The following is a 25,438-nucleotide window of genomic DNA, read 5'->3' on the forward strand; positions in this document are numbered from 1 at the left end:
GAAGTACATGGTACTATTCTTACTTCACAGATGAAAAAAAATCAGAAGTTCAAGGTCACAGAGGCACTAGCCTTTTGGACTCCAAAGCCATTCTTTTTCTACCATATCCCAGAAGGAGCTGTAGGAGGCAGTGAGGTGACTGGCTGCTGTTCACAAGGAAATATTCATTCTCTATTGCTAATTACATATTATTGAAATGTACTTTATTAGATGATTGAAACTCATTACAACCACTATTCTTATAGAATGAAGGCAGTATACATTTTTACTAAATGGTTCAAAAGAAATTAAGTAATCATGCAAGTGATTTCTAAATTCTATGTGTCTTTTTTTTTCATGCTTTCACTATCGTTTTCCCCAAATTGGCTCCTTTCAGCATTCCCATAAATGCAGCTGGCATGTTCTCAAACCCTTCGGTGACGTGTTCATGGTACTGGATTTTACCCTGTACGAAACAACAAAAAACATAACATCAGTATCATATTCTAAACAATATACTCTTCTCATTGCAGCAAAGAATGTATAGGGACAACACGGGAAATCTGGAACTGTCAGCTGGACACCCCGTGACCGTCGAGTCATTTGGGGGCCTGAGCACATACACACCATATGTAATAGATGACAAAGGACACGTAAGAATTTAATGCTGTCAGATCACAGCATGACAATAGGAGAAATGTCACAAGGAAGTGATTAAGTCATTCCTAAGTAAATTACATGGAAAATTTAATAATGTCGTGAACTCCGAAGAGAAAGGAGCGACCCCTTAGGGAGTCATCTGCGTTCATCCTTCCTGGGACTGTAGCTTCATTGCCCCTATCTGACCCCTGCGGAGGCGGAGCCTTGTTCAGGAAATGTTAAATACCATGGCACCGTCCTAATCTGTCTTCCCTTCAAGCTACGATTCTTTTAAAGTGTGTTTAATATTCATTTAGGAGTTTGGGAGGGAAGGTTTCATGCAGCGAGGAAGGTTCTTCATTCTCGTGCTACTCCAAGGCACAGTCTACTGAGTGGAACTGATTCACATTTGCAAGTCTCTTCAAAGGGGTCTTACATGGAGACCTGCGTTACCGATGCCATTTTTTCCACTAATGCATTCCAGTGATGATTGGGTGCCCTTCATGGACTTACGAAGGGACCATTTTCTTGAGGTTGCTCAGCTAGCCAGTAGGGAAGCCGGTATTTGAACCGCTGACTAAAAAGTCCAAGTTTATTCCTGCTCTTAAAGAGGCAAAGAACCTGGCAAGGGTTGAAAGCTATAATCCAGTTTAAGGGTTAAAGGTAGAGGATGAATACCAATATTAAATGTTAAAATATGGGACCTTAGGGTATAGGATACAGGGTACATGGGAACTCTCTGTACTTTGTGATTTTTCTGTAAATCTAAAACTATTCTAAAATAAAAAGTGTATTTGTAGAAGGTAAGAAATGAGAAAAAGTAAGTGGATGAGGCCAATTCACTACTTAAAACAAAACTATAATTAGTCTCACTTTGTTAGAGGGACACATTAGGGACACCAGCATGGTGAGGTCTTGTTGTCAGCGGTGGCCATGGAAGCGCTAGATTCGGTTTCACCAACAGCGACACAGAGGCCACATGCTGGGAACTTAAAAATAATTCAACCCTTCCTGGCTTCCTGGAAGGAGCCCAGCTCAGGACTCTGTTTGTTAGACTGGGAAAAACGCCAACCTCCTGTGGTCCCCAGAGGAGCAATCTCTTTCTTTGAATTGAGAAGTGATCATAAAGCCCGCAATTAGGAAGTGTGATACCACGTTCCCCCTGCAAAAACTAAAATAAGGCACCTCGGTTACTCAGCTTCCTATTGACTAATACTTAACACGGGCTCAGTGGGAAAATGATCACAGCACAGGGCAAAGGGACCGGCTGCTTCCTCTGGGTCTCAGACACGGCCTTCGGAAGCTCCCACACGGGACATAGAAGAGCCACGGCGCACACACGTGCCCCTCGTCTATTCGACAAGATTCATCGAATGCCTGCATTGCTTCAGACACTATTCTAGACGCTGAGGATACATCAGAAAACGAAATGCACGAATGCACAGAGGTTACATTCTCGTGGACGGGAGACAGGCAATACATGAATGCAGAAGTGGGTGGTAGTATATAGGATATTAAAAGAGGACAATAGCTACAGATCAAAGATAAGGAGGATCCAGCGTTTACAATGGGGTCATTCATTCAGAAGGCAGGTTTCAGCCCAGAGATGAAGGAGGAGAGAGAATGAAGGAGAGACGAGGGGTGGCGAGAGGAGCGGAGGGACTGGGTGAGTGAGCAAAGTGAGTACATTCTAAGGAAGGAAATGAGGGAAGTAGTGGGCGATAGACCGCAGGCAGCCTTGTAAGTTTTATTCTAAGTGAAATGGGAAGTTTTGCAGGGTTTTGAGCTGAAGAATGACATGGTTGGATGAGTGCTCTCAAAGACCACTCTGGCCGCTGCACTGGGAATTGTCTGTAAGAGCACAAAGGTGGAGACCAGATGGGGGCAAACACAGCATCGGAGACAAGTGGTGGCCTGGACCAGGGTGGTAGCAACGGAGCGGGAGGCGTGGTCCGATTATGTAATTAGGAGCTCGAGCCACCAGAATTTCCCAACAGATTAGGCATGGGGATGAGGGAAAGGAAGCAATCAAAGGTAACTTTAAGGTTTTCACAGTGAGCCACTAGAAGGGTAGGACAGCCCTGACTGAGATGGCGCGATGTATCTATGGAGCAAGTTTGGCAGGAAGGACCAGAACATGCTTCGTGTCCGAGACGGTAAGTGGAAGATGTATATCACACCTCCAAGAGGAGGTGTTGAGCGGTTAGGGTCAGCGGGAAGGTATAGGCAGGAGAGGGGATTAGGGGCTGTCAGCTTACCAGCACTCACAGCCCTGAGGCTGGATGGGCTGACTCAGGGGTGGGTGGAGTCTGGACAGAGAAGAAAAGAGGCCCAGCGATCAGTGCAAAAGCCTGAGGTGTGGACTCCGGAAAGAATGGAAAGAGAGTGTAGACAACACTTCCAGGTATTTTGCTATACAACAGGGAGCCGTGGAGTGTACTTGCAGCGGACATTTGAAATCGGGCTCTGGAGGCCCTTACCTCGGTGACCCACTTCAGCAAGTCTTTCAGAGCTTTCTGGCGGACCTCTCCTTGCCAGCGGTGGAAGATGAACCCTTCTATGCGGAGCTGCTGATAGATAACAGCCTCTGGGGGTGGGCCTGCGAAGAGGAGGACACGTCTGGCAACAGGGCCTGGGGTGGTGGCGGGGGCGGGGGGGGGGGGGGCGCAGCGGAGGTGGCGTTGGTGAAAACCACNGGGGGGGGGGGGGGGGGGGGGGGGGGGGGGGGGGGGGGGGGGGGGGGGGGGCGCAGCGGAGGTGGCGTTGGTGAAAACCACCAGGCAAGTCCCATCACTGTCCTCTTACTGCCTCCCCTTCCGTTTCCTCCACTCTTTTTTGACCCACAGGGCTGCCCACACATCAACATGCCCTCTGTGGTGGACAGAATGATGGCCCCTAAGATGTCCATGAACTAATGCCCAGAACCTGTGTAGATGGTACCTCCCATGGCAAAAGGCACTTTGCAGATACACTTAAGGACTTGAGGTGGGGAGATTATCCCATAGCATATACATGGGCCCAATATCATCACAAGGGTACTAGTAATGGAGAGAAGGATGCAGCAGAGTCAGAGCCAGGAAAAAAATACACGATGATGGAAGCAGAGATCAGAAGGAGAGAGAGATTTGAGGACCTTATGCTGCTGGCTTCCAAGACAAAGGAAGGGGCCATGAGCTGGGAAATGCAGACTTTCAAGGCCTCTAGAGCTAGAAAAGGAAAGAGAACAGACTCTTCTGGAGCCTTGAGAGGGAACACAGCTGTGCTGACTCCTTGGAGACTTCTGACCTCCAGAACTGTAAGACAATCCATTTGTGCTGTTTCGAGCTGCTGAGTCTGCAGTGACTTGTTACAGCAGCCACCCGGGGGTCCTCACACAGGCCAGACAGCCCGGGGACGGTCATCCCGGATGCACCAGAGGCAAAGCCCACTGCCCTTCCCAAACAGGTCTATGGAACAGCAAGAGGGCCTGGGGACAACATGAAAATATTTCTACACTGCCCAAGAATGAACACCCTCACATTCCCAATACTCAGCATGTTCTTCTTGATGCCTTAATGCAGTCATTCCATGGCATAAACCCATCTCCTGTTCTGTACTCAGAAGACATGCAAAACAACCAGTGTCTATCCCTGGACCGAGAGCCAATCAGAGAGAAGACATTGAGAGGCTCACAACTCCCACACCCACCGCTGTTCTCACCATTTCAGAATCCCAAGAGTTGGCCTGCACACGGGGTGTCACACTCAAGTGTGCACCAGCATCGTGTGCAAGGGCTTGTCAAAAGGAAGTGCTGGGCCCCTCCCCCTATTTCTGACTGTGGCTACGGAGCAGGCCCCAAGAATATGTGTTTCTAACAAGTCCCCTTGTTAGATGGTTAGGAGATGGTGACGTTGCTGGTCCCGGGCTCACGCTTTGCGAACCACCATCCCAGAAAAAGCTCCTCCAGGCGACCCTGCAGCCTGTGAGGGAGCACTGTTCTGCATGAGAAAGAGAAGGTGGCAAGGTGGCCCGGTTTCTTCTCTCAAGGCTCTCAAGTGACCAGAGACTGAGGGGATGACATCTGAGCAAGTGCCAGGAAGTCAGGTTCAGTCAGGACAGAAGGGACGAGATGAGTGGCAGAGTCTATTTTCAGAATCTTTGATAACGGCCATCGCTTAAGCCTCGAGTCCCCACTTGCTGCTTTGAAGAAAGTAACCTTAGTGGTCAGAAGAGTGGGGCTTCAGCCCGAGCTAAAAGAAATCGATGCAAGACAAGTGAGCCATGAGAGGGACACGGGAGGACACACCCAAACTCTAGAGGGGTCTTGTGGAAAGAGTGCAGCTTTAGAAGGCCCACATTTCTTTTTTGGATAACGGGGTGGAACCCTCATTTCCTCATCTTGGAAGAAGGTGAAATTCTGTTTCTGGGCTTGTCCACTCTGATAGACATGTGGGTTTCTTTAATGAGAACCAAAAAAAAACACGTGGCATAATTACTCGCCTCTGAGAGTGTCAGGAGGCATAATTACTCGCCTCTGAGCTATCCCAACAGTGAAGTACATTAGGACTTGCTGGAGATCAGAGACAGGATAGCATCCTCTCGGTTTAAAGTGGAATGGACAAGGCCAGCTGACATCTCAAAGACCTATCTGAGCAGCTGAACTTCCAAAGACTAATTGCTAAAAAAACTAGATCAAGTTACTGTCTCCAAAATATTTGGCTGTACCTCATTGAACTGTGGTCAGGAAAATGTATCCTGGAGCTTTGCCCAGCTGACGGGCAGATTTCTCATGATTCTAGCTTAGCATCCATTAGAAAAATCTCAGGGAAAAAGGTCCCAAACAGTGAGATTGCCAAGTGAACCTGGAGTTTCCTTCTTGGAGAGGGTCACGTCTTTGATTTGTCACAGCTCAAGAGGGAATCTACAGGTTGTCTGTCCTTCCTTGGCCCCTTTCATTCTGAAGTGAGGGTGTAAATTATGTGTTATTAACTAGCAGGGACATGCATGAGGTTTCATTCATGAGTTGAGCCCATCCCAGAATGAAACACCAGTCTATTTATGGTTGCCTAGATCCTGATAATAGTCTGGAAGATTCTTTTTTGTTCTTTGCCCCTTCTTTGGACCACAGTAAATCTGTTACCTCACCACCAGCACAGAATACTGTAGCAGAAAAGGACTCTGTGTGAGCTGTTCAGAAGACTTGCCTTTGTTTTGAGTCTGTCACTAACAGGATTTGAAGTCTCTGGTCTGCACAGCCATTCACTGCCCCATTCTGTGAAACAGGAGGCCTAGACAGCCTGTCTCAGAGATGGGAGCTAATGAACTCAGTTTTCCAGCTGACACTGCTTTTAGGTCTTTATAGGGATGGAGGTGGGTGGGGGGGGCGGTCTCAGCATAAGGGAGTGAAGAGGGCAGGGATGTGGGGGGTGGGGGAGTAGAGGGCATGGAGGGGCTCAGGAAAAGCAAAACAGGGACAATCACAGAATGTGGGGGTGGCGGAAATGCGTGTTCCTTTCCCTTGGAGTGGAAACTGTCAGTTGGGGAGGCTGGGGTGTCCTGGGAAAGCACTGCCCACCGCTGCCCGCAGGAAAGGGCAACCTGCTGTCCCCGTTGTCACCCACCTGAAGTCACCTTCTGCTCATACTCACACCAGCAAGATCCCGAATGTCCTGAAGGGCCCTAATATTTTACCAGCCAGGTCAAGGTGTGCAGTTGCAAAATCAAATCATGGCTGTCTTTGTACAATTTTTCAGGAGGTAGGTAAAAACTAAAACTTTTAGTATGTGTTTGTTCCATATTTTCAGATCCTGTTATTTCTTCCCATAAATACATAAGCTGATAAACACCATTTCATCAAGAATGCCAGGAAGTCTTTTGAGTATTTTGATAGTCACTAAAATCTTTCTAATGCTCTCATGCCATATGTGTGAATCTTCTCCTTGTCCAGTCTCCCTACACCTGTGACCACAGGCATGAGCTCATCACCTGGGGGAAGTGGACGAGTGAGGTTATACGTGGAGATGGCACCGCATATAGCAACTCTTCCAAACTTCTTCATCTGGGGGATAACAACATTTGAAAATTCTCCACCTACCTAAACAGGACAAAAAAAAAAGAGCAACCCCTTAAGTAATCTAAACACTAGAATATTTTAAAAAATTATTCATTCACAATCATCATTTCACATTACTTGCCTTAGCAGCAAAAGACCAAGTAAGAAAAGAAAAATTAAACTGGACCGACAAAATTGAAAATGTCTGTGCTTTAAAGGGCACCATCAAGAGAGTGAAAGGCAACTTACAAAAAGAACAGGAGAAAATATTTGCAAACCACATACAGTGAATCCTCATTATTATTGGATTCCATATTTGTGAATTGGACTGCTTGCTAAATTTTACGTATAACCCGCAAATCAGTGCTCACAGAGCTTTCCTGGGTTAGTTGCAGACACGTGCAGAGCAGGTAGAGATGCAGAGTTCCCAGCCAAGGTCAAACGAGGCTATGGCTCTGCCTTCTGTTTTCAGCTCTCTCAGGGAGGTTTACCAGAGAGTGAGGACAGGAGGGGGCAGTGCCTCTAGTTCAAGAGGTCCCAGCTCTGGAGCCATTTGGATGGAGTATGAACCCCAGCTTCGGAAGGGTTAGTTCATGGGGCAGCCTCAGGCAAGTCACTTAACATGTCACTGAACCTCATATTCTCTTTTGTAAAATAAAGAAGAACTGTTTGGGGATTTAAGATTGTAACCTGTGTAAAATGTGTGTACATACATCCTTTTTCTAAGAGCAATAAATGGCTCAGTGACTTTATAGAACATAACTACCAGGAATACCAAGAACTGATTGTGTCTGATATGGAACTTGAATCCAGAATGCATAAAGAAGCCTTACAACCCAATGAATAACCCAACTCGATGAACAACCCAACCGAATAACCCGGGCAAAGGATGTGAACAAATACGTCTCTCAAGAAGATATGTCAATGGCCAATAAACATATTAAGAGATGGTCAATATCATTAGGCACTAAAGAAATGCAAAACAAATCACAATGAAATGATCACATCAAACCCATGAGGACAGCCATAACAAAGAGGAGAGATCACAAGTGTCGGTGAGGATGTAGGGATACTGGAACCCTCACCTGTGGCTAACAAGAATGTAAAATAGTGCAGCCATTTTGCCAAATGTTTGGCAGCACCTAAAAATGTTAACCATGAAGTGACCATAGGACCCAGAAAGTGCACTCGTAGGGGTATACCCAAGAAAAATGAAAACAAAAACTTGTACAAGAATGTTCATAGCAGCGTTATAGAAGAGCCAGAAGGCATAAGTAACTCAAATGCCCATCAACTGATGAATGGATAAATAAAAGGTGATATATCAATACAGTGGAATATTATTTGGCCACACAATAAGGAATGAATCACTGGTGCATGCTACAACATGGATGAACCTGGAAAACATGCTCAGCGTAAGAATCCAGTCACAAAAGACCACTCTCGGGAAAGGTGGGTAGTGAATGCTCGTAAGCACAGCATTTCTCTTTAGTATGACAAAAATGCTCTAAAATTTAATGTGGTGACAATTGTGCGATTCTGTGACTATACTAAAAACTACTGAGTTCTATATTTTAAATGGTGACATTATCACAATAAAGCTTTTTAAAAGGCATATGTACTTCCTGTATAGATTTTTTATGGTTTTATTTATTTATTTTTAGAGAGAGGGAAAGGGAGGAAGAAAGAGAGGGAGAGAAACATCAATGTGTGGTGGCCCTCCATGTGGCCCCCACTGGGGACCTGGCCCACAACCCAGGCATGTGCTCTGACTGGAAATCGAACCGGCGACCTTTTGGTTCACAGCCCGGCACTCAATCCACTGAGCCACACCAGCCAGAGCTCTTTATAGATTTTAGATGGAAACTCCAGAAGTATACTTCCTTGCATAGTTACTTTGTTAATAAATCATACTTTAAGTTTGATTTATACTTACATTATCAAAATAACAATCATAACCATCAGGAGAAGCTTTTTTCAAAGTTTCTTTCAGAGACTCTATCGTCTTATAGTTAAAGGCAACGTCAAATCCAAGCTTTTTAAGGTAGGCAACCTTATCATCAGATCCTGCCGCTCCAACAACTTTGCAACCCTAAGTGGGGAAAAGTGAAAACCATGTATAAGCCACAAGCACAGACCAACTCCACCCTCCTGGCCTAATATGGTCTGGCCCCCCTAGAACACCCTCCGAGGAGCTGAGCCACACAGGTATGAGGACACCACAATGGGTCAAAGGCCCCATGAGTGAAATTAGTCCCTGAACCAGCCTACACCCCAAGAATAACTTCAGCTTGCCTCCGACTACCCAGCACCCCCTTTCTGTTTATGTGGTTTGCAGTTCATTTCGATCTGCTGTGTTGACAACATATTCACTTGCCTCTTGTTTATTTTGGGGCTTCTCTCCCCTTGCACTGACTCCCGTGCTATCTCTTGGTGTCGATGTCCATTAGACTGTTATTATGGCTCAGATCTGGGACTCTCATTTCATAGACAACCCTCCTGGTAACAGCCTGTGTATTGTCTGATTTGGCCCAAAGCGTGGAACTTGATGCTGCTTAATCACAGAGGAACTGGGGAACATTCTGAAAAGCACCTTCAGAATGAGACCAGAGATTATGTTGGCACATAGAAAGCAGCTCTTCAGAAAGCTCTCTCATGTTCTGACCGTACCATGAAGACCGGAAAGTGAGCCGTTGTGCAGTTTCAGTTAGGGAAAGGCCTCTGGGGTCCTACCTGGATCCACACCAGCAATGGTCGTGATATACTATCTCCACTCCTTCATAACTCAAGCAAAAAACTCTTTTACAAAAGTGGCATCCTTTGTACTTTTGCCTTCCAGCCTGACACACTCACAGGATGATCCCGTTTTCTCCTATGACCTCAGTGCCGCCTTCACGTGGACGATTCCCTCATCTACTAACTCCAGCCCGTGTCTCTGAGTGACTTCCAAATCAGTACTTCCAACAACCGTCCCACGGGCAGCCTGGAGGGATCCCCTATTCAACGCGTCCAAAACGGAATGTCTTCTTCCCTTCTCTGTGTGCCGCTGCTCCTCGCTCCTGAAGTGATGGTACCGCTCCGTTATCCACACCTGAGACATGCGCATCGCGGGAGATGTGTTCCGTTCCCTTCCTATCCACATCCAATCACGAGGTATTACTTTTGCTTGTTTGCTTTTTACCAAACACCCTTAAAATCTTGTCTTGACCTCCAATCTCTTCTGTCAGTGCATCACAATTTTCGTCTGAATTATTGTAAGAGGCTCCTAATCGAACTCCTCGTCTCTAATGCTTTGTCCCTGTGAACTGGGAACCAAGGCCAAGTAACTTCTCTAAAATGCAGAACTAATCATGTCTCCCCTTTAAGGATCCCCATGTCATTACCTGCAAAGTTTACCTTGTACATGCTGAAACGACATTTGCTAAAACACAATACCTATTCCTGTTTAGTTACTCACTTATAAATAAATTCTTCCTGCAACCTCCATGGTAGTCTCATCTTTTATTTGTATTCCAAGCTCCCATTAGTACTGGAGACCAGCCTGAATCCGTGGCTATTGGCTGTAGCCCTGTATTCATTGGTATTCTACCTAACTCTTTCCCTAGGACCTAGGTCCTGAATTCTCTATCCCAGCCTCTGACAAAGGACCAGCTAAGCCAGATCACCTTGGAACACTCCCACTGTGGGACACATTTGGACTGTGTCTGAGCCACCTACTTCCTGTACCCCCACCCTCACATCAGATCTCTTGAACACAGACACCTGCCCAAATCACAGCCAGTCGGTACCTCCCAGGAGGGAGTTCCCAAGCCACGGCCCCACTGCTCTGGGCTGACTGTGGTAGCCTTTGCGATGGGACCATGTGGGTGATGACTCGGTTGGCTGATCTCAAGCCCCTTCCTCTGTTGTTGGGGGAAATCATGAAGAGAGGAGATAAAGCTGTAGCAAAAAATGTTTGGGAAAAACTATGAAAGCAGTTACTGCTTACAAACTCGCTATGCTAGACAGAGGCCATTTATGATTTGATAGCCACAATACTGAAAATAACGCTCAGGTCTTCTTGGCTACACCCTTTGCCTCACTCCCTCCACTTCTTAATCATTCTCAATCTTCAATTTCTGAACAAGAGCCATGAGACTGAACTCCGAGACTGCGGGTGTCTGCTGTGCCTGCTGTTGTGTCTCCAGTGCTCACGGTGGCTGCAGAGTAAATGTTTGCTCCCAGGGAAGGGCACTTACCTTGAGCTTAGCTATCTGCCCCACAACAGAGCCCACAGCCCCTGCGGCTGCATTCACCAGAACTGTGTCTCCAGCCTTCGCTCCGCAGATGTCGAGCAGGCCAAAGTAGGCTGTCAGGCTGAGGAAAGAAAATTAAGAATGTGTGGATGAATATGTTGCTTTGCCTTGTAACTCATTCAGATACACCCCAAAGACCTTCTCAGCAGCCAACTGCCACGGATCCAGGTAAAAGAAAACAAGAGGAAATAAACATTACCAGCTGCTAATGGCCCACCTCCTCCCCGCCCCCTCCCTCCCACAAACAGAAATAAAGATGAAGGGACTGCTGCAGGAAGTGGCTGGAAGGGGGCTGAATCCTGTCTATCACCAGGTCAAGTGTCGGGGGTGAAAGAAGATAGGCCTCCCTTGAACTCTGGGCATCTAAGAACAGAGAGCTCGTGCCTCATTCCCATGTAAGCCCTAGGGACATGACAGGCTTCATGGGGAAAGCCCCTGTGTCATCCTGCATCACCACAGAGGGTCAGAGAGAAACATCTTGAGCCTCCCATGGCTCCAGAGCAGTACGGAAAAACTCCTGCAACTTCCTCCTCTCGCGGTGATGGGATGTCGAAGTTAGCTCACAGGGAAAGCACCACTAGGCCCACAAAGCTACAGCTCACACAGTAATGATGGGGAGCGAGAAGAGACCAGGTGAAGAGACTGGGTGGAATGCCAGCTCGGAAGAAGGCATAGCTGAAGACACAACGGGAAAAGTTACACCTCCAGCGGGAGACCAAACTAAAACTAAGATCAAGTTCAAGAAGTTGTCCCCTTTCTACCTATACTGAGCTTGCACTAGCTCTCAGAGCTTGTGTCAAACCCTAGGGAAAAGAGAAAGGAAATTCTGAGCTTGAAACCTGGTATGATGTGAGAAACCACTGAATTGAACTGAGTTTTTATTTTACTACACCAGCCAAAATGAGGGCTTGAAATAGAGATACAGTGCGATAGAAAGATTTTAGGTTTTATGTGCAACCCTGAGTCTGAGCCAATGAAATCCATACCCATTATGGTGATCATTAAGCCACTTTTGAAATTTCAGACAAATTCACGTAATGTTATTTCTATGTAAACAGACCCTACACACTGGTGTAACTTCAGCTTCCTCAGCCTCTGACTGTATCTGAGGGTCCTCGAGAGTCAAGCACTGGAGGGAAAGGCAATGGAAGGCATAGGCAGCGCTTTTTCCAAGGATCCAGATATCTAATAATTCCTTAACCCAGTGTCTTTCGAAAGATGAATGGAGCACCACCGGCCTCAGAATTGCCTGGAGTGTCTATTAGAAATTCAGATTCCTGGGCCCCACCCCAGACCCACTGATTTGGAAATTCTGGGGTGTGGAAATCTGAATTTTAATAAGACCCCAGGTGATTCTTACAAATGCTAGCAACTAGGAACCGCCACCTGGATGAATGCTGACCCCAGAGCGTGCTGACCAAGTGGGCCTAAGCCCAAAGAGAAGCAGAGGGTGCCTTTTTCTTTGTGTCATTCCATCCATGACAACAAGAATCCCCCTTCTCGCAACCTACCCTATAGGCATTTCCATAGTCAGCTTTCTGTTTAGAGTGAGGGGGAGGGAAGGAGAGAGGAGAAACATCGATTGGTTGCCTCTCGTACTCCGGGGACCAAACCCCCAATCCAGGTATGTGTGCTGATTGGGAATTGAACGGGTGACCCTTTGCTTTTTGAGACGAAGCCCAACCAACTGAGCCACAGCAGTCGGGGCTCCACAGTCAGCTTTCTTTTCAATCTCTTGATCTATGATCCCCAAGGCCTTTTCCAAACATCACCAGTTTTTAAAAATAAACTGAAGATTGCATGGAGAAGCCAACAGTAAAGACATTCTGGAGGGAAATTCAAGACACTTTAAGCAGGACAGAATCAACCGGCTGGGCAGCAAAACACGTGAATTCTTCCAACTCAACTGAGAAAAGAGAAAGGTCCTATTGAAGGCAATAATGTGATGCTTTGGGGGGACGTTAAATCTGCAGAGCTTGAGTAACTGAAAGACACCCTAGATTTCAAAGCTGAACTTCTTTTATAGTCCATGGCAGAAGTGCCGATATTCTTGAAGGGGTGACCTCTCCCATTGGCAAGCTCATAATGGCAGGAATCCTCGAAGAACAGGTGGTCCTGTCACTAGAGGAGGCGACAGACAGGCATGGCATCACTCCTCCCTGTCCATCCCCGAGAACAGCTGAGATAAAATCGATTAGAGTAGAAACGCACTCCTTAAGGACCTGGAACAGGTGAGTAAGAAACACACACAAAGGAACAAAGATCTCCTAATGTTTTCAAGTTACTTTCTCCCCAACTCAGTCACAAGAGGCTTTCTCTTAGGTCTCCTCACGCCGACCTTAGCCCTTGTGCTCCGACACCCGGCTCACAATTTCGGGAGAACGATGCGTGGGATAGAGGTGGGAGGAAGAGCTCTCACCGTAGGGGGACAGGACCAGCAGGGACAACGAGGAAGTGCTGTAGTTCTGTACCGTGCCCACGAACTGTGACACGGTGTGAAGCATCCCCCAGTTTCCCAATGCTGTCTCTGGGCTGTGGCAACTCTGGACAGTACATTCACACAGAGTGGAATACCATCTTGGGGTATATGGGAGCGGTTTTTGTCAAAGGCTGATCGTGAGGGCATATATTTCCATTTCATTTTTTTAATTTTTAAAAGTCCTTTAAAGTATGAAAAAGAAAGAGGGAGGGCAGGCGGGAAAAAGGAAGGGGGGGAGGGGAAAGACCACACAACACTGTGAAAGAATGGAGATAAATGAATTCCAGACTAGAAAAGTTTGGGGGACTACAAGAGACAGGAATCCAATCGGCCTTACTTTCCCCAGGCATAAAAGGAAACACAAGGTCCAAAGCAAAGCTGGGACCCGGGGAGGAGACACAGGGAGAATTGACTAGGAGCCTTCCTGAGGGGTAAGAAGAACTAACTTCCTGAGGCCCGGAGACACTTGAGTATTTTAAATCTGTGCCAAGATGAGAGACTGAGCAACCCATACTTATGATTCATCTCAGTTAACATATTTTGTTGTGTATAATGTGCACTTTTTTGGCCAAAATTTTGAAGGAAAAATAATGACGTGAAGTATACATGGATAGCGTGAAGGATGCACATTGCACACGGGTAGCACTAAACTGTAGGTGCATACTATACACAGCAAACTACGGTAATTAAAGTTCAGGTCCGCTTGCCCCTCAAGACTCAGAAGTATATACAGAAAAGGAAGGAAGAATACAGATACTGAAAAGTCAAGGTAGATTGAACTCCTTCCCTTTTTAACTTATGAAAGGGAGGCAGAGATGAGTGATGAGTGAAGATGAGAGCATCCCAGGGTCAAGAGGAGGTGGTGCCTTTTAGTGACCATTTGCCAGCCACTTGAGGGGCATCAGGATCAAGCCCCACGTTGCTTCTCACTCCTTCTTCCTCCTTGTACCTGAGTGTCTCTGATCTGATTTTCTCTCTCTTTCCTTCCATCTTGAGGCTAACTCTAGCTTAGCCCTTCCTCCCCTCTTAGTCCCGCCATCTTCCCTAACCAGCCCCTGAACATAGAATGTCTTTTTTTTAAGGTTTATTTATTTTTAGAGAGAGGAGAAGGGGGAAGAAAGAGAGGGAGAGAAGGTTCAATGTGTGGTTGCCTCTCACACGCCCCCATCTGGGGTCCTGCCCAGCAACCCAGGCGTGTGCCCTGACTAGGAATTGAACCAGCAATCCTTTGTTTCACAGGCTGGCACTCAATCCACTGAGCTACACTAGCTAGGGTAAAATGTCTTGTCTCCTCATCTGACCACATTTTGGACAAACCATTTTGGAAATTCAGAGTGTCAGACATTCAAACAAATGACATCTGTGCCAAGATGAGAGACTGAGCAACCCATACTTACGATTCATCTCAGTTAACATCTCAGTTACCCACCAAACTCACCCTGTCATGCCAACTGTCCCCAACCTCAAAGACAGAGGTAACGTGTCTGGCCACTCCTCAGGCAGCGTCTCCAGTTGTTTTCCATCAGAAATGGAGTGTGTTGTCCAGCCCGAAGGGGCTGAAACAATAGTTCCTGTTGGGAAGGCTGAGTTTTTACTTTCCACAACTCTGAAAGATAAAGCACATTGAGACACGTGAAACCTCTTGCCTCTGCGGAGTCAGAATGCTGTGTGGTTAGCGTACCCGAGGAGCACTGAGGTTGACAGTCCAGGAATGAATACCCCACCCACATTGCCCCATCTCACTCTCAGCCACTGGTCTCTCCTTCTTCCCAAGAAAATATATGGGCCATCAGAGAGGAACTCCCCCCACTGGTCCAGCATCTGTCCCTGTCCTAATCCACTTCTCTCTGTAAGAAAGAGGTGCCCGTCCTCTGTCTCAGTGTGCCCTGGGCACCAGGTGCTTATGTTCTTCGGGGCTCACCCTCCATTCCTTAGCCCTTCCTCCCTCCTGAATCATCGTTTTCCTCTCTACTGTCCCCTTCCCTTAGTATATAAGTATGCTCAACTCCCCCATTTTACAATCCCGTTTCCTCCCTCCTTACCTCCAATGTAACACCCCTACTACTCCACTAAGGTCACAACTGCCCCCCCCCCCATAGCAAAATCCAGTGGACACTCTTCACTCATTATCCGAGTTGACCTCTCCATTGTATCCGACACCCTGGGTCACCCAACCTCTTCCCCACTGGTTTTTCCCTCTCCCTCTAAGCTGCTCCCTTTTTCTGTCTCATTTGCTTATCTGTCCCCTTTCTTCCATTGTCTCCCATTCTTACCATTTTTTACTATTTCCCCCCACCCAGATCATCAATTTATTAATATGTAACATACATCTATTTTAGAACATTTAAAACACATAAAATAAACATATTAGTTCTAATCCTATGAAACAAAGATAACTCGTAATATTTTGGTGTATTTGGGAGCCATCTTAAGAATTTATTTTTAAATGTGTGTACATTTATTTACATAGTGGAAGTAATGTTATGTTTTGTAACCTAATTTTTCTTTCTCAACACTGTACTAGTCATATAAGTTGTACTTTTTCTCATGTTAGTAAGATCCTTCAAAAACTATAATGAATTTAATTATTTCTCCATTATTATGCATTTATACTACTTCCAATATTTTTCCTAGTGTAAATCACACTTCAATTTATATTCATAAAAAAGAATGTGTTATTTTCTTAGGCAGTATTCCTCTAAATGAAATTACTAGGCTAAAGAGTATTAAAATATTTGTAACTGTTGCTGTATATTCCTTTCTAGAAGGTTATGCCACCTTTTGCTTCTACATGCAATGTATGAGTGCCATCACATTTCTGTTATTGATTATTAGGAAAAAAAACTTTGCCAATTCAACAAATGCAAATACATGTTCATTTCTCTGATTATTAGCAAGAAATGTGTAAGACCTATATGAAGAAAACTGTTAGACAGGCCATCACACAAAAACGGATAAATGGAGAGCTATAATTTATATTTAGAAATACTGGAGAGATAGCTGTTTTCTCTAAATGACTCTATAAAGTCACTGAAGTTGCAATAAAAATCCAGGTAAGATTTTAATAAATGGTATAACTGACTAGTCATTTGGACATCAAGTAAACACTTCAGTCCTTATTCAAAAATAAAAATGAAATGACTCAAAGATTTAAATGTGAAAAATTAAAATTTAAAATGTGAAAAATGTAAATAAAAATACTAGAAGAAAATAAATATTTTAGCCATTTTGGGGGGGAAAATACCTTTATCATTGTGCAATGAAACCAAGAAGTCATAATTACAAGTATTAATAATGTAATCTCATAAAATGTTCAAACTATGATTGGACACAGGATAAAGATAAAGATAAACAAAGACCCAACCACTTGCAGAAGTAATATTCCTAACAGATGAGAAGCTTTTACAAATCAATATAAAAAAATGAAAAGACCTAAAGGAAAAGGGCAAAGGACATAAACAAATGATTCACAGAAGAAATTGATTATTAATTTACAAAAAGAATGTCAACATTGCTAATCATGAAAGAAATGCAAAGTAAACTGAGCATGAAGTATCGACATAGTCCTCTCACATTGCCAAGATCAATGGCGAACAGTGGGGATATAGGTGCGTGGGACACAGTGTCTTCAACATGTTATTCCTGGGAGTGGAAACTCACACAATCACTTCAAAGACCAATTTATCACCAACTCTTAAAATTAAAAATATGGCCCTAGCTGGTGTAGCTCAGTGGACTGAGCGCTGGCCTGCGAACCAAAGGATCATGGTTCGATTCCCAGTCAGGGCACATGCCTGGGTTGCAGGCCAGTTCCCACCAGGGGATGCACAAGAGGCAACCATACATTGATATTTCTCTCCCTCTCCTTCCCTTCCCCTGTAAAGATAAATGAATAAAATCTTAAAAATAAATAAAAATGTGCATCTCCTTTGACCTAGAATTTATACTTCTGGAAATTAAATGTAAAACAATATTCATCCAAGTGGTGAAAGAATATACAGATACGCACATATAATTGCATACATGTTCCTTACAGAACTATTTGTAGAAAAAAAATTAGAAACAGGTATCAGTAGTGGATTAGTTAAATGGCAGATAACAATGGCATAACTTGTAGCCATGAGAAGATAGGAAGTGCCCTTGCTGGTATGGCTCCGTGTATTGAGTGACGGCCTGCAAACCAAAGTGTCCCTGGTTCAATTCCCAGTCAGAACACATGCCTTGATTGCAGGCCAGGTCCCCAGTAGGGGGTGCTCAAGAGACAACCACACGTTGATATTTCTCTCCCTCTCTTTCTTCCTCCCTTACCCTCTCTAAAAATAAATAAATAAAATCTTTTTTTAAAAAAAGAAGATAGGTAGTATAATTATATATTATCAACAAAGGATATCCATAACATATTGAGAAAAAGCAATTTGCTGAAGAGGCTTTAATCCCATTTTTAAAAATTACAAATGTTAGTGTGCACTGAAATTTTTTTGAAATAATAATGCACTAACAACAGTCATCTCTAAGGTTGAGATGATGTGGGAACTTCCAGTTTCCAAGACACAAATTTTTTGTTTTGATTTTTTACAAAATAAAATAATTATGAACTGGACAAATACTTTTTTTTAGTAATTAAAAGTAAGGATAGAAAAATGAAGTTGAAATGATGACAATTTCACAGCCCTTTCTCCCTTCCCACTGGTCAGGAAAGGGGCAGAATTCCCAAGTTGCTTCGAAGTTCCAACAATGAGTGGACTACAAATGCTGAAAGAATTGTGAGAGCAACGGACAGAGACAGGGTCCCGCAGAAGGTAAAGGGGAGACAAATTTTCCAAACACTGGGACAAACAGAAATAACTACCTGGCCACTTGCTCCCCCATCATTGTATCACCCTCCTTCAATCTTTTGGCAGCCAATCTGGAAAAAAAAATTCCATGCTTAATAAATACGAACATCTGGGAAACAGGGTCCTGAGTTTCACGCCCAATGTTTAACCGCTAGGGAAGTGTGTACAGAAAGGAAACTCAGATGCGTGAGGGCAGCCCAGCTGGGTGACGTGTGGGAGGGGAGGTGTGAGGGGTAGCTCAGTGCTGGGACCCCAGGGAGCATTCTGGTGATAGTTTTCCATGAAATGAACACGAGATTCTTACCATGATGCTCCATGGTGGGTGAGTTTCTACCAATGGCTTAAAAAACATACGGGAACTCAGGTACCCCTGGGTACATGCTATCCCAAACACTAGCTGTGATGCTGTGATTTATAATAAAAAAAATCTATTATTTCGTCTGTGTCCTCCTTGCTAGCACAGAGCTCCTAAAATTCTCGGAATTTCCTAAGTGGTGGGAGCCTTCAAGGTCTCTGTTATGTGAATGAGGCGACGGTGGGAAAGACAATCCACCAGAGAATCATGACTGAGGGTTAGAACTTTTCTTCCCACCCACACCCTTTGCCTGAATGGGAGGAGCTGAGGTTCGAGTCAGTAACTAACGGCCGATAATTTAATCAATTGTCTGCGTAATGAGGCCTCTATTAAAAATCCTCAATAAGGATGACGTTCCGAGACTGGGCTGGTGAGCGCATGGATTCGTGGGCAATGCAGTGCCGCTGGAAAGCTCCGAGCCCTGCCCCCACACCATGCTCTATGCATCTCTTTCCTCCGGCTGCCCCTGAGTGAGTCCCTGAGTTACCTTCTTTTATAACAAACCAGCGACTCTGTGGGTAAACTGGCTTCCAGAGTTCTGAGCTGCTCTAGCCAATTCATCAAACCCAAGGAGGTTGTGGTTTAGAACCTCTGCCTGTAGCGGTTGGTCAGAAGCACAGGAAACAACCTGGACTTGGTCGGGGGGGGGGGGGGGGGTGGGGGGGGGGGGGGGGGGGGGGGGGGGGGTGAACCCTCCCGTGGGACTGAACCTTCAGTCTGCGGGCTCGACTACTATCTCGAGGTAGGCAGTGTCAGAAGTGAGTTCAATTGCAGGCACTCAGGGGGTGTCCAAGCTTTCACTGTCAGTCAATTATTTTTAAAAAATTACGTACAGGAAAGATGACTTTAATACTGTATTTTGCTGTGTATAATTTGCACTCTTTTGCTCAAATTTCTGAGGGAAAAATAAGGATGTGCATTATACACAGCAAAATTACCTAGGCAAAAAGTTGCTGAGGAGTTTGCGGCCCACGAAAGCTTTTATTCTCTCCCCTCCCAGAGTATTTACTGAGTACACAGTTCAAGTCAGCTGCAGATTACCCAGGTGAAAACAATACAGCGCGACAGGAGGCAAGAAAATCTAACTTCCGTCTTAGCATCTTCCTCTACTCAAGTTATTTGCCAGTAGTGAGGTGGGCAACCTGGAGATCGGTTTCTTTTTCCTTCCAATTTTTCCGGAAGCAATTCTGGTGGGCAATGAGAGGCCAACTGTGGACATTAAGATAGCCGACTGTGAAATGAAGGGGCCAGGGTAACCCCTCACCAAGCTTCTCTGAACTTGGCCTGAAAAAGGTGAGCACCCACAAACCCCACCACTGACACTGTGCTGGGGGAATCAGGCAGAAATGACTGTTTTGTATCAGTTGGATATTTTCAAAGATGAAAAGAGGGTCTAACACACAATATGAGAGTTTTTAGGGGGGAAATAATACCTCATATAAGGATCCACAGTGAGGAACAGAGCTTCCAGCAGGACCTCTACAAAGAGAAAGCGTGCCACAACCGATTAGAGACTCGGGGCCTGATTCGTAGCCCCTGACATTCTAAACAAACACACATAATCTTTCGGCCTCAGGGCTGCCTTCTCCTCCGTGCCTCCTGTTGAAGAGGCAAGGACTCTCCCGTCTGGCCCTGCCCGGCCAGTTGTTGCTCATCATTATCCTTCTCACCATCGTTGTCGCCGTCATCATCTTTACTCAGCACTCCATGCTTTTCGTGGACTATTTCATCTGATGTTTTCAACAACTATTGTTTTCATTTTATTTAAGCTTAGGTTCAGTAACTTTCCCAGGGCCGTGTTTATAACCACTCTGTTATCGTGCTCACAGAGGGTTCCATTACCAGTTCCAGTTACTACTAAAGACTACGCATGTGGCTGGACCTTCTGTACACATTCTCGGGAATTTTGAAGTTGAGTCCCGGCTTTCCCAATTTAGCTGGAGCGAGCACTTCGCCGTGCTACTTGATTGCATGCTTTTTTTGCAAAGCTAACCCTCCGCGTCCACATCCCTTACAGACACTTCTTGGAGTCTGCTCTACAAAGCTCACTTCAAACATGTTATGAAGTATGTTGCCATTTCTCTCCCTTCGATTTCTTTACGTCTGACTTGAACAGGCCCTTCCCCCAAGTGGACAGAAGGCCCCTCAGTGCAGGGTGAGGGTTTTTCCCTCCTTGTCTCCTCACAGAGGGCGTCTCAACTCCGCTCACAGACTGTCTGTCTCTACCCCACAGCCCTCATCGAACTCACCAGGGCGGAGAGGAAATCCTCCCGAGGTCAGGTCAAAGTCATGCAGATGAATGCACCCAAGCATGAGTTTCAATGACCAAGAAAGAAGAGGGATCCTCCACCAGGAACTCAAGGTTTCACACGGAGAACTTTGAAAAAAAGTCTCCACGGCCTATTGCAAAATGGCCACGAAAAGCTCTCACCTCTGTGAGGTTCCTCCCAACAAGAAGTCTCCCAACAAGAAGTGTACTTCCCTTTCCTGTCTGGGCTGGGCTGCGTGACTGGCTTTGACAAGTTTACTAGTGAACATGACCCAGGCAGAGGTCTGAAAAGCACCTGCACATTGGAGTTTGGCAACTGGAGTTGCTGCTCTGGAGTCAGGTGACCATTGTGAAAATAAGGAGCTCAAACTGGTGTGCTGATAAGGCAACACAGAGGAGAAATGAGGCATGAACTGAGGCCACAGAATTGTTTACCAATAAATGATTGTTGTTTGAAGTTGCTAAGTTTTGGGGAAGTTTGACATGCAGCAAAGGCTGGTTGATACAACCAGCTCTTTCAACTCAAATCATATGATTATGCCTTACCTCCATTTTTTAAGGGTGGGAGTTCCACTGTCTTCATCTCAAAGTTATCATTTGTAGGGTAGCCTTCAAAGTGCTTCTTCAAGGTCCAATTCTTAGCACGAACCATCCTGATGCTCCTGGAACATAGCAAACACGTAGTCAAACGTCATGAAGTGACTGGATTATTACGGCTCCCTTAGCCATGGCACTGAGGCCAGACAGCCGGGTCTACCCACCATCTGCTTCTCATTATTATCATTCAGCATCAGTCACATTTGTTTAGTAGTCACTGTTTTTGGTGCCATGCTAAGCACTTCACGTGCATCATTGCATTTTATCCTCGTAAACTTCCCCATATGATAGGCATTATTATCATTGCCAGCGTACAGTGTGCAGGAGAGAAAACGGAGGCTCCCTCGGAAATCTTCAAGGCCAGGAAAATGTCAACCCACACAGAAATTCTCCCCAGCCAGTGCTAGGGTACCGAACAGCTACCTGGTGTGCAACTTCTCCATTTCTCATTGCACACCAAGTGAAGCCTAAGAAACAGTGTCAAATCCAAAGAGAAGCAACAGTGTCAAATCCAAAGAACCGGTTGGAAATCTATGCACATCTTTCAAATGGATAGAGCAGTGATCTTCAACGTTTTTCATCTCATGGCACACATAAACTAATTACTCAATTTCTGAGGTACACTAGAAAATATAGCATATTCCAGAAAATATGTTTTTGCTGATTTGCCATAAAAAAGTATACTGTATTTTGCCATGTATAATGCACAATGTTTTTTTGCAGAAATTTTTGAGGGAAAAATAAGGATGTGCATTATGCATGGGTAGTACTAATTCTGTATCTATATAAGTGTGTTTAATTATTTCATTTATGCTTATGCTTTGAAAGTATAACTCTAGAGCCCTGGCTGGTGTGGCTCCATGTATTGAGCGCTGGCCTGCAAACCAGAGTGTGGGCTGATTCCCAGTCAGGGCACAGGCCTGGGTTGCTGGCCAGGTCCCCAGCAGGGGGCGCGCCAAAGTCAACCACATGTTGATGTTTCTCTCACTCTCTCCCACCCTTCCCTTCCGCCTAAAAATAAATAAAATCTTTTTTTAAGTGTAACTTTGGAAAGCAATGATGTCCATATGCAAAATAATACCCTGGAATATGATCATCAACTTTGTTTCTAAATATAAATAAATAATTGGATTCAAAATTTAAAATGAATGATTTTTCCCCTTAAAGTCTGGGCTAAAAAATGTAAGTGCATATTATACACAGCAAGTACGGTAATTTTGATTCATTCACACCGGATGGCAACTGTTATGTTGCTATTGCCATTTTTTAATTTAACAATCTACGGGAAGAGAGGTCACTACCTGGCTAAACAGTCAGGTGTTGTATGTTTAAAACTTCTGGTGGCACACCGCACCCGCTGAAATATCTCTGGGATCGCGCCACGGGGTCTAAGATAGTCTCAGGACAACTGAACACCACCGAGTGGCGCTGCTGCTCCAGCCCATTTTCAGGAAGGAGTTGTCTTTGGCACCGAAGGGGGAAACCTGCCGGAAACCGGGAGGAGGTCCTTGGCGAGGCCCCGACCGCCGGCATCACCGGGAACGGTGCCTTCCCCACCAGTGAGGCCGCAGTTGCGGGCGGTTCCACTCAGCCCCCAGCATTAGTGGGGAGCTTCAGTGGCCTGGAGGGGACACTGCCGAGTTGCCATTGCAGCGGCCCAGTCCCCAGCCCCGCTCTTTCTTCGGGTTTCTTTTCCCAAAATGGAAGCCGCTGAGAATTCTGAATTCGCCAAAGTCCAAAGATCCTCTAGGAAAGGGGCCTGCCCGCCGAGGCGGGCGAGGTACAGGGAGCGTCCCGCCCCACCGAGCCCGGGGAGCCGGGTGCGGACCCGCGCCCGGCGGGCACTCTTGCCTCAGGCTGCTACCCCGGCGCCCCGAGCACCCCTGCGTGCACCAGCGGAGCCCCGGCCCCCGTCCTTCTCCTCCCACGCTGGTCCCAGTTCTGCAGTCCTGTGCCTCGGCCAGTCCCCCTTCCTGGCGCAGGCAGCTGAGCCTGGCGGCCGAAATCCCGGCCAGGCCACGCTCCTGCCTCCAGCACCAGTTCCCGGGCTCTTCAAGAAGTTTCAGGGCTCGGCGTCCTCCGAACGGAGTTTATTCAGCCAAAGGAGACGGAAAGCAACGCGCAAACACGCTGCAAAACGCGTTTAGCAGCTCAGCAGGAGGAAGAAGTGGGGTCGGGGGTCGGGTGCTTTACTTACAGTCGTCCGCGTCCGAGGGTTCCAATGCCTGGAGAAGGCGGTTGAGATTGCGCAGCAGAGCACCCGGGGCCGGGATTTACGTTAGGTCCCAGAGAGGGTGGGGCTTCTCCCAGAGAAGAGCTGGGTGTGTGCGTGTGTGTGTGCGTGTGTGTGCGCGCGCGCGCGCGCGCGCGCACCGCCGACTGGAGCTGTGCCCAGGTGGTATTGGACCTACACCAAGTGTCCTAACTGGACCTGGCAGAACGATGATGCATGGGAAAAGAGGTGGCCTCAGGCTGGGAGGTGCGACGGCAGGGTCCCAGGGTCTGGCCCAATGCTGGCTCTGGGCCAACTGCCCCCAACCTCCTCCGCCACTCAGCAGCTAGTCAGCCACCAACCCGTTCACCCCAGGGCATGCGTAGGTCCCTTGCCCTCTGGTCCCTATTCTGCCTGATGAACACACCTTTGATGAGCCAATTCGAGGGTCACCTCCTGGATGAGTCCTTCACAGACTCTCCCAGGTAGGAGTGAATGCTCCTGCCACTGGGGACCCACCCCAGCCCTGCAACACCCAGCCCTTGACTGGACTCTCCCAGACTCCCAGATCAGTTCTAAGGGAGGGGGTGTGTGCAATGTGAAGCCCTCGATTTTTTTTTGCACTGCTCTGATTGGAAGCCAGCTGCCACCACTCCCCAGTGGTGTAGCTTTGAGCAAGTTACTTAACCTCGTCCAGCCTGAGTTCCCCCATCTGCAAGATGGGGGTATGAATAGCGCTTTGTGAAAATTGCATGTCTTTTTAATGAATATCACGCGCTTACTCTAGCACAGGTAGGTGGTAAGCTCAATAAACACTTGCTCCCACCAATAATCTTTGTTGCGGGGAACACCGAAGTGGGTGTCGGTGAACTCCTGTCTGGTGATGAATGATCGTGATTCTTGCTCTCCGTTTGCTCTCCCTTAATTAAGTGCTTGGCTATCCACCTTTCACTTGGGGTTTTTATTGTCTGTGACTCTGAACCTCCAAATTAAGTGGCCACGATCTCGCACATGTCCCTAAGTGGCACAAGAGTGTAAAGACTTACCCTGAATTTCCTCCATCCCCCTCTCTGCAAGGTAACCAATGTCACCAGGGTGGCATTTACCCTTCCAGTCCCTTCTCCGTAACCATTCAAATACATGTGGAAGGTTGTTTCCCCATCTTTACAAAAGGGGGTCATTCTAAAGATGGTACTCTGAACCTTTCTTTTTTCTGAGTTAACATCACAGACATCTCTGCAGGTAAACAGACACAGCTATAACTTGTTCCTTACCAAGTTCATGGGTAATATTCCATAATTTGGGTGTGGGATCACTTATTCCCCAAAGGTGAGGCTGTTCCTAGTCTTGTTTTGCTTTGCCATTACCAACAGGACCATGACCAATGTTCCTGCTGGAAGCACTTTGCACTCTAATGCTTTTATTCTTATACGCTGGATTCCCCAACGTGAGGTTGTCAGGACCAAGAATGTGTATTTTCACTGAATTAGGTCGAATCCTATGAAAGGGTTGACATTTAACCACTTTGCCCTCAAGCAAACACAGTTTTGTAAGGCTAACCCTGACATATTGTCAGGTGACTTTCCCAGAACATTGCAGCCGTTCACACTGCCGCCATCACTGTAGGACTCTGTTCCCCATGGACGGACGCCACCAGGACCGAGGTTGTCGTTGCACTCAGTTTGCCAGTCTGACAGGTGCAAATGAACTCATGCTCTCCATCCTTGCTGAGACTGTGAACTCAGAT

General features: G+C 46.2%; 1 protein-coding gene across 2 annotated transcripts; it reads right to left on the reverse strand.

Moving 5' to 3' along the window:
* Nucleotides 1–174: 174 nt before the first annotated feature.
* PTGR1 (prostaglandin reductase 1) lies at nt 175–23,782 on the reverse strand. Of its 2 annotated transcripts, none has more exons than XM_037035833.1 (10): nt 23,677–23,782; nt 21,429–21,544; nt 20,047–20,092; nt 18,273–18,329; nt 14,862–15,029; nt 10,888–11,005; nt 8,586–8,741; nt 6,583–6,691; nt 3,099–3,217; nt 175–445 (listed from the first exon to the last, which is right to left on the reverse strand). In XM_037035833.1, the coding sequence occupies exons 2-10, from the start codon at nt 21,532–21,534 to the stop codon at nt 335–337; spliced, it is 990 nt and encodes a 329-aa protein (XP_036891728.1). In that variant the 5' UTR covers nt 21,535–21,544; nt 23,677–23,782; the 3' UTR covers nt 175–334. The 2 variants fall into 2 exon arrangements, with proteins under 2 accessions (XP_036891728.1, XP_036891729.1); XM_037035834.1 differs by lacking the exon at nt 23,677–23,782 and adding an exon at nt 22,781–22,799.
* Nucleotides 23,783–25,438: the final 1,656 nt, after the last annotated feature.

This window comes from Sturnira hondurensis, unplaced genomic scaffold (genome assembly GCF_014824575.4).
Source record: "Sturnira hondurensis isolate 20B ecotype Veracruz unplaced genomic scaffold, ASM1482457v3 Scaffold0022566, whole genome shotgun sequence".
NCBI classification, from domain to species: Eukaryota; Metazoa; Chordata; class Mammalia; order Chiroptera; family Phyllostomidae; genus Sturnira; species Sturnira hondurensis.

Excerpts from the sequence above, each read along its gene's own strand:
- PTGR1 (XM_037035833.1), bottom strand. The coding sequence starts at position 21,534 with ATGGTTCGTGCTAAGAATTGGACCTTGAAGAAGCACTTTGAAGGCTAC. Across the intron at positions 8,742-10,887 it reads GGCAGATAGCTAAGCTCAAG|GGTTGCAAAGTTGTTGGAGC; the intron begins GTAAGTGCCCTT and ends TTCCCCACTTAG. Across the intron at positions 3,218-6,582 it reads CACTCGTCCACTTCCCCCAG|GCCCACCCCCAGAGGCTGTT; the intron begins GTGATGAGCTCA and ends TCCTCTTCGCAG.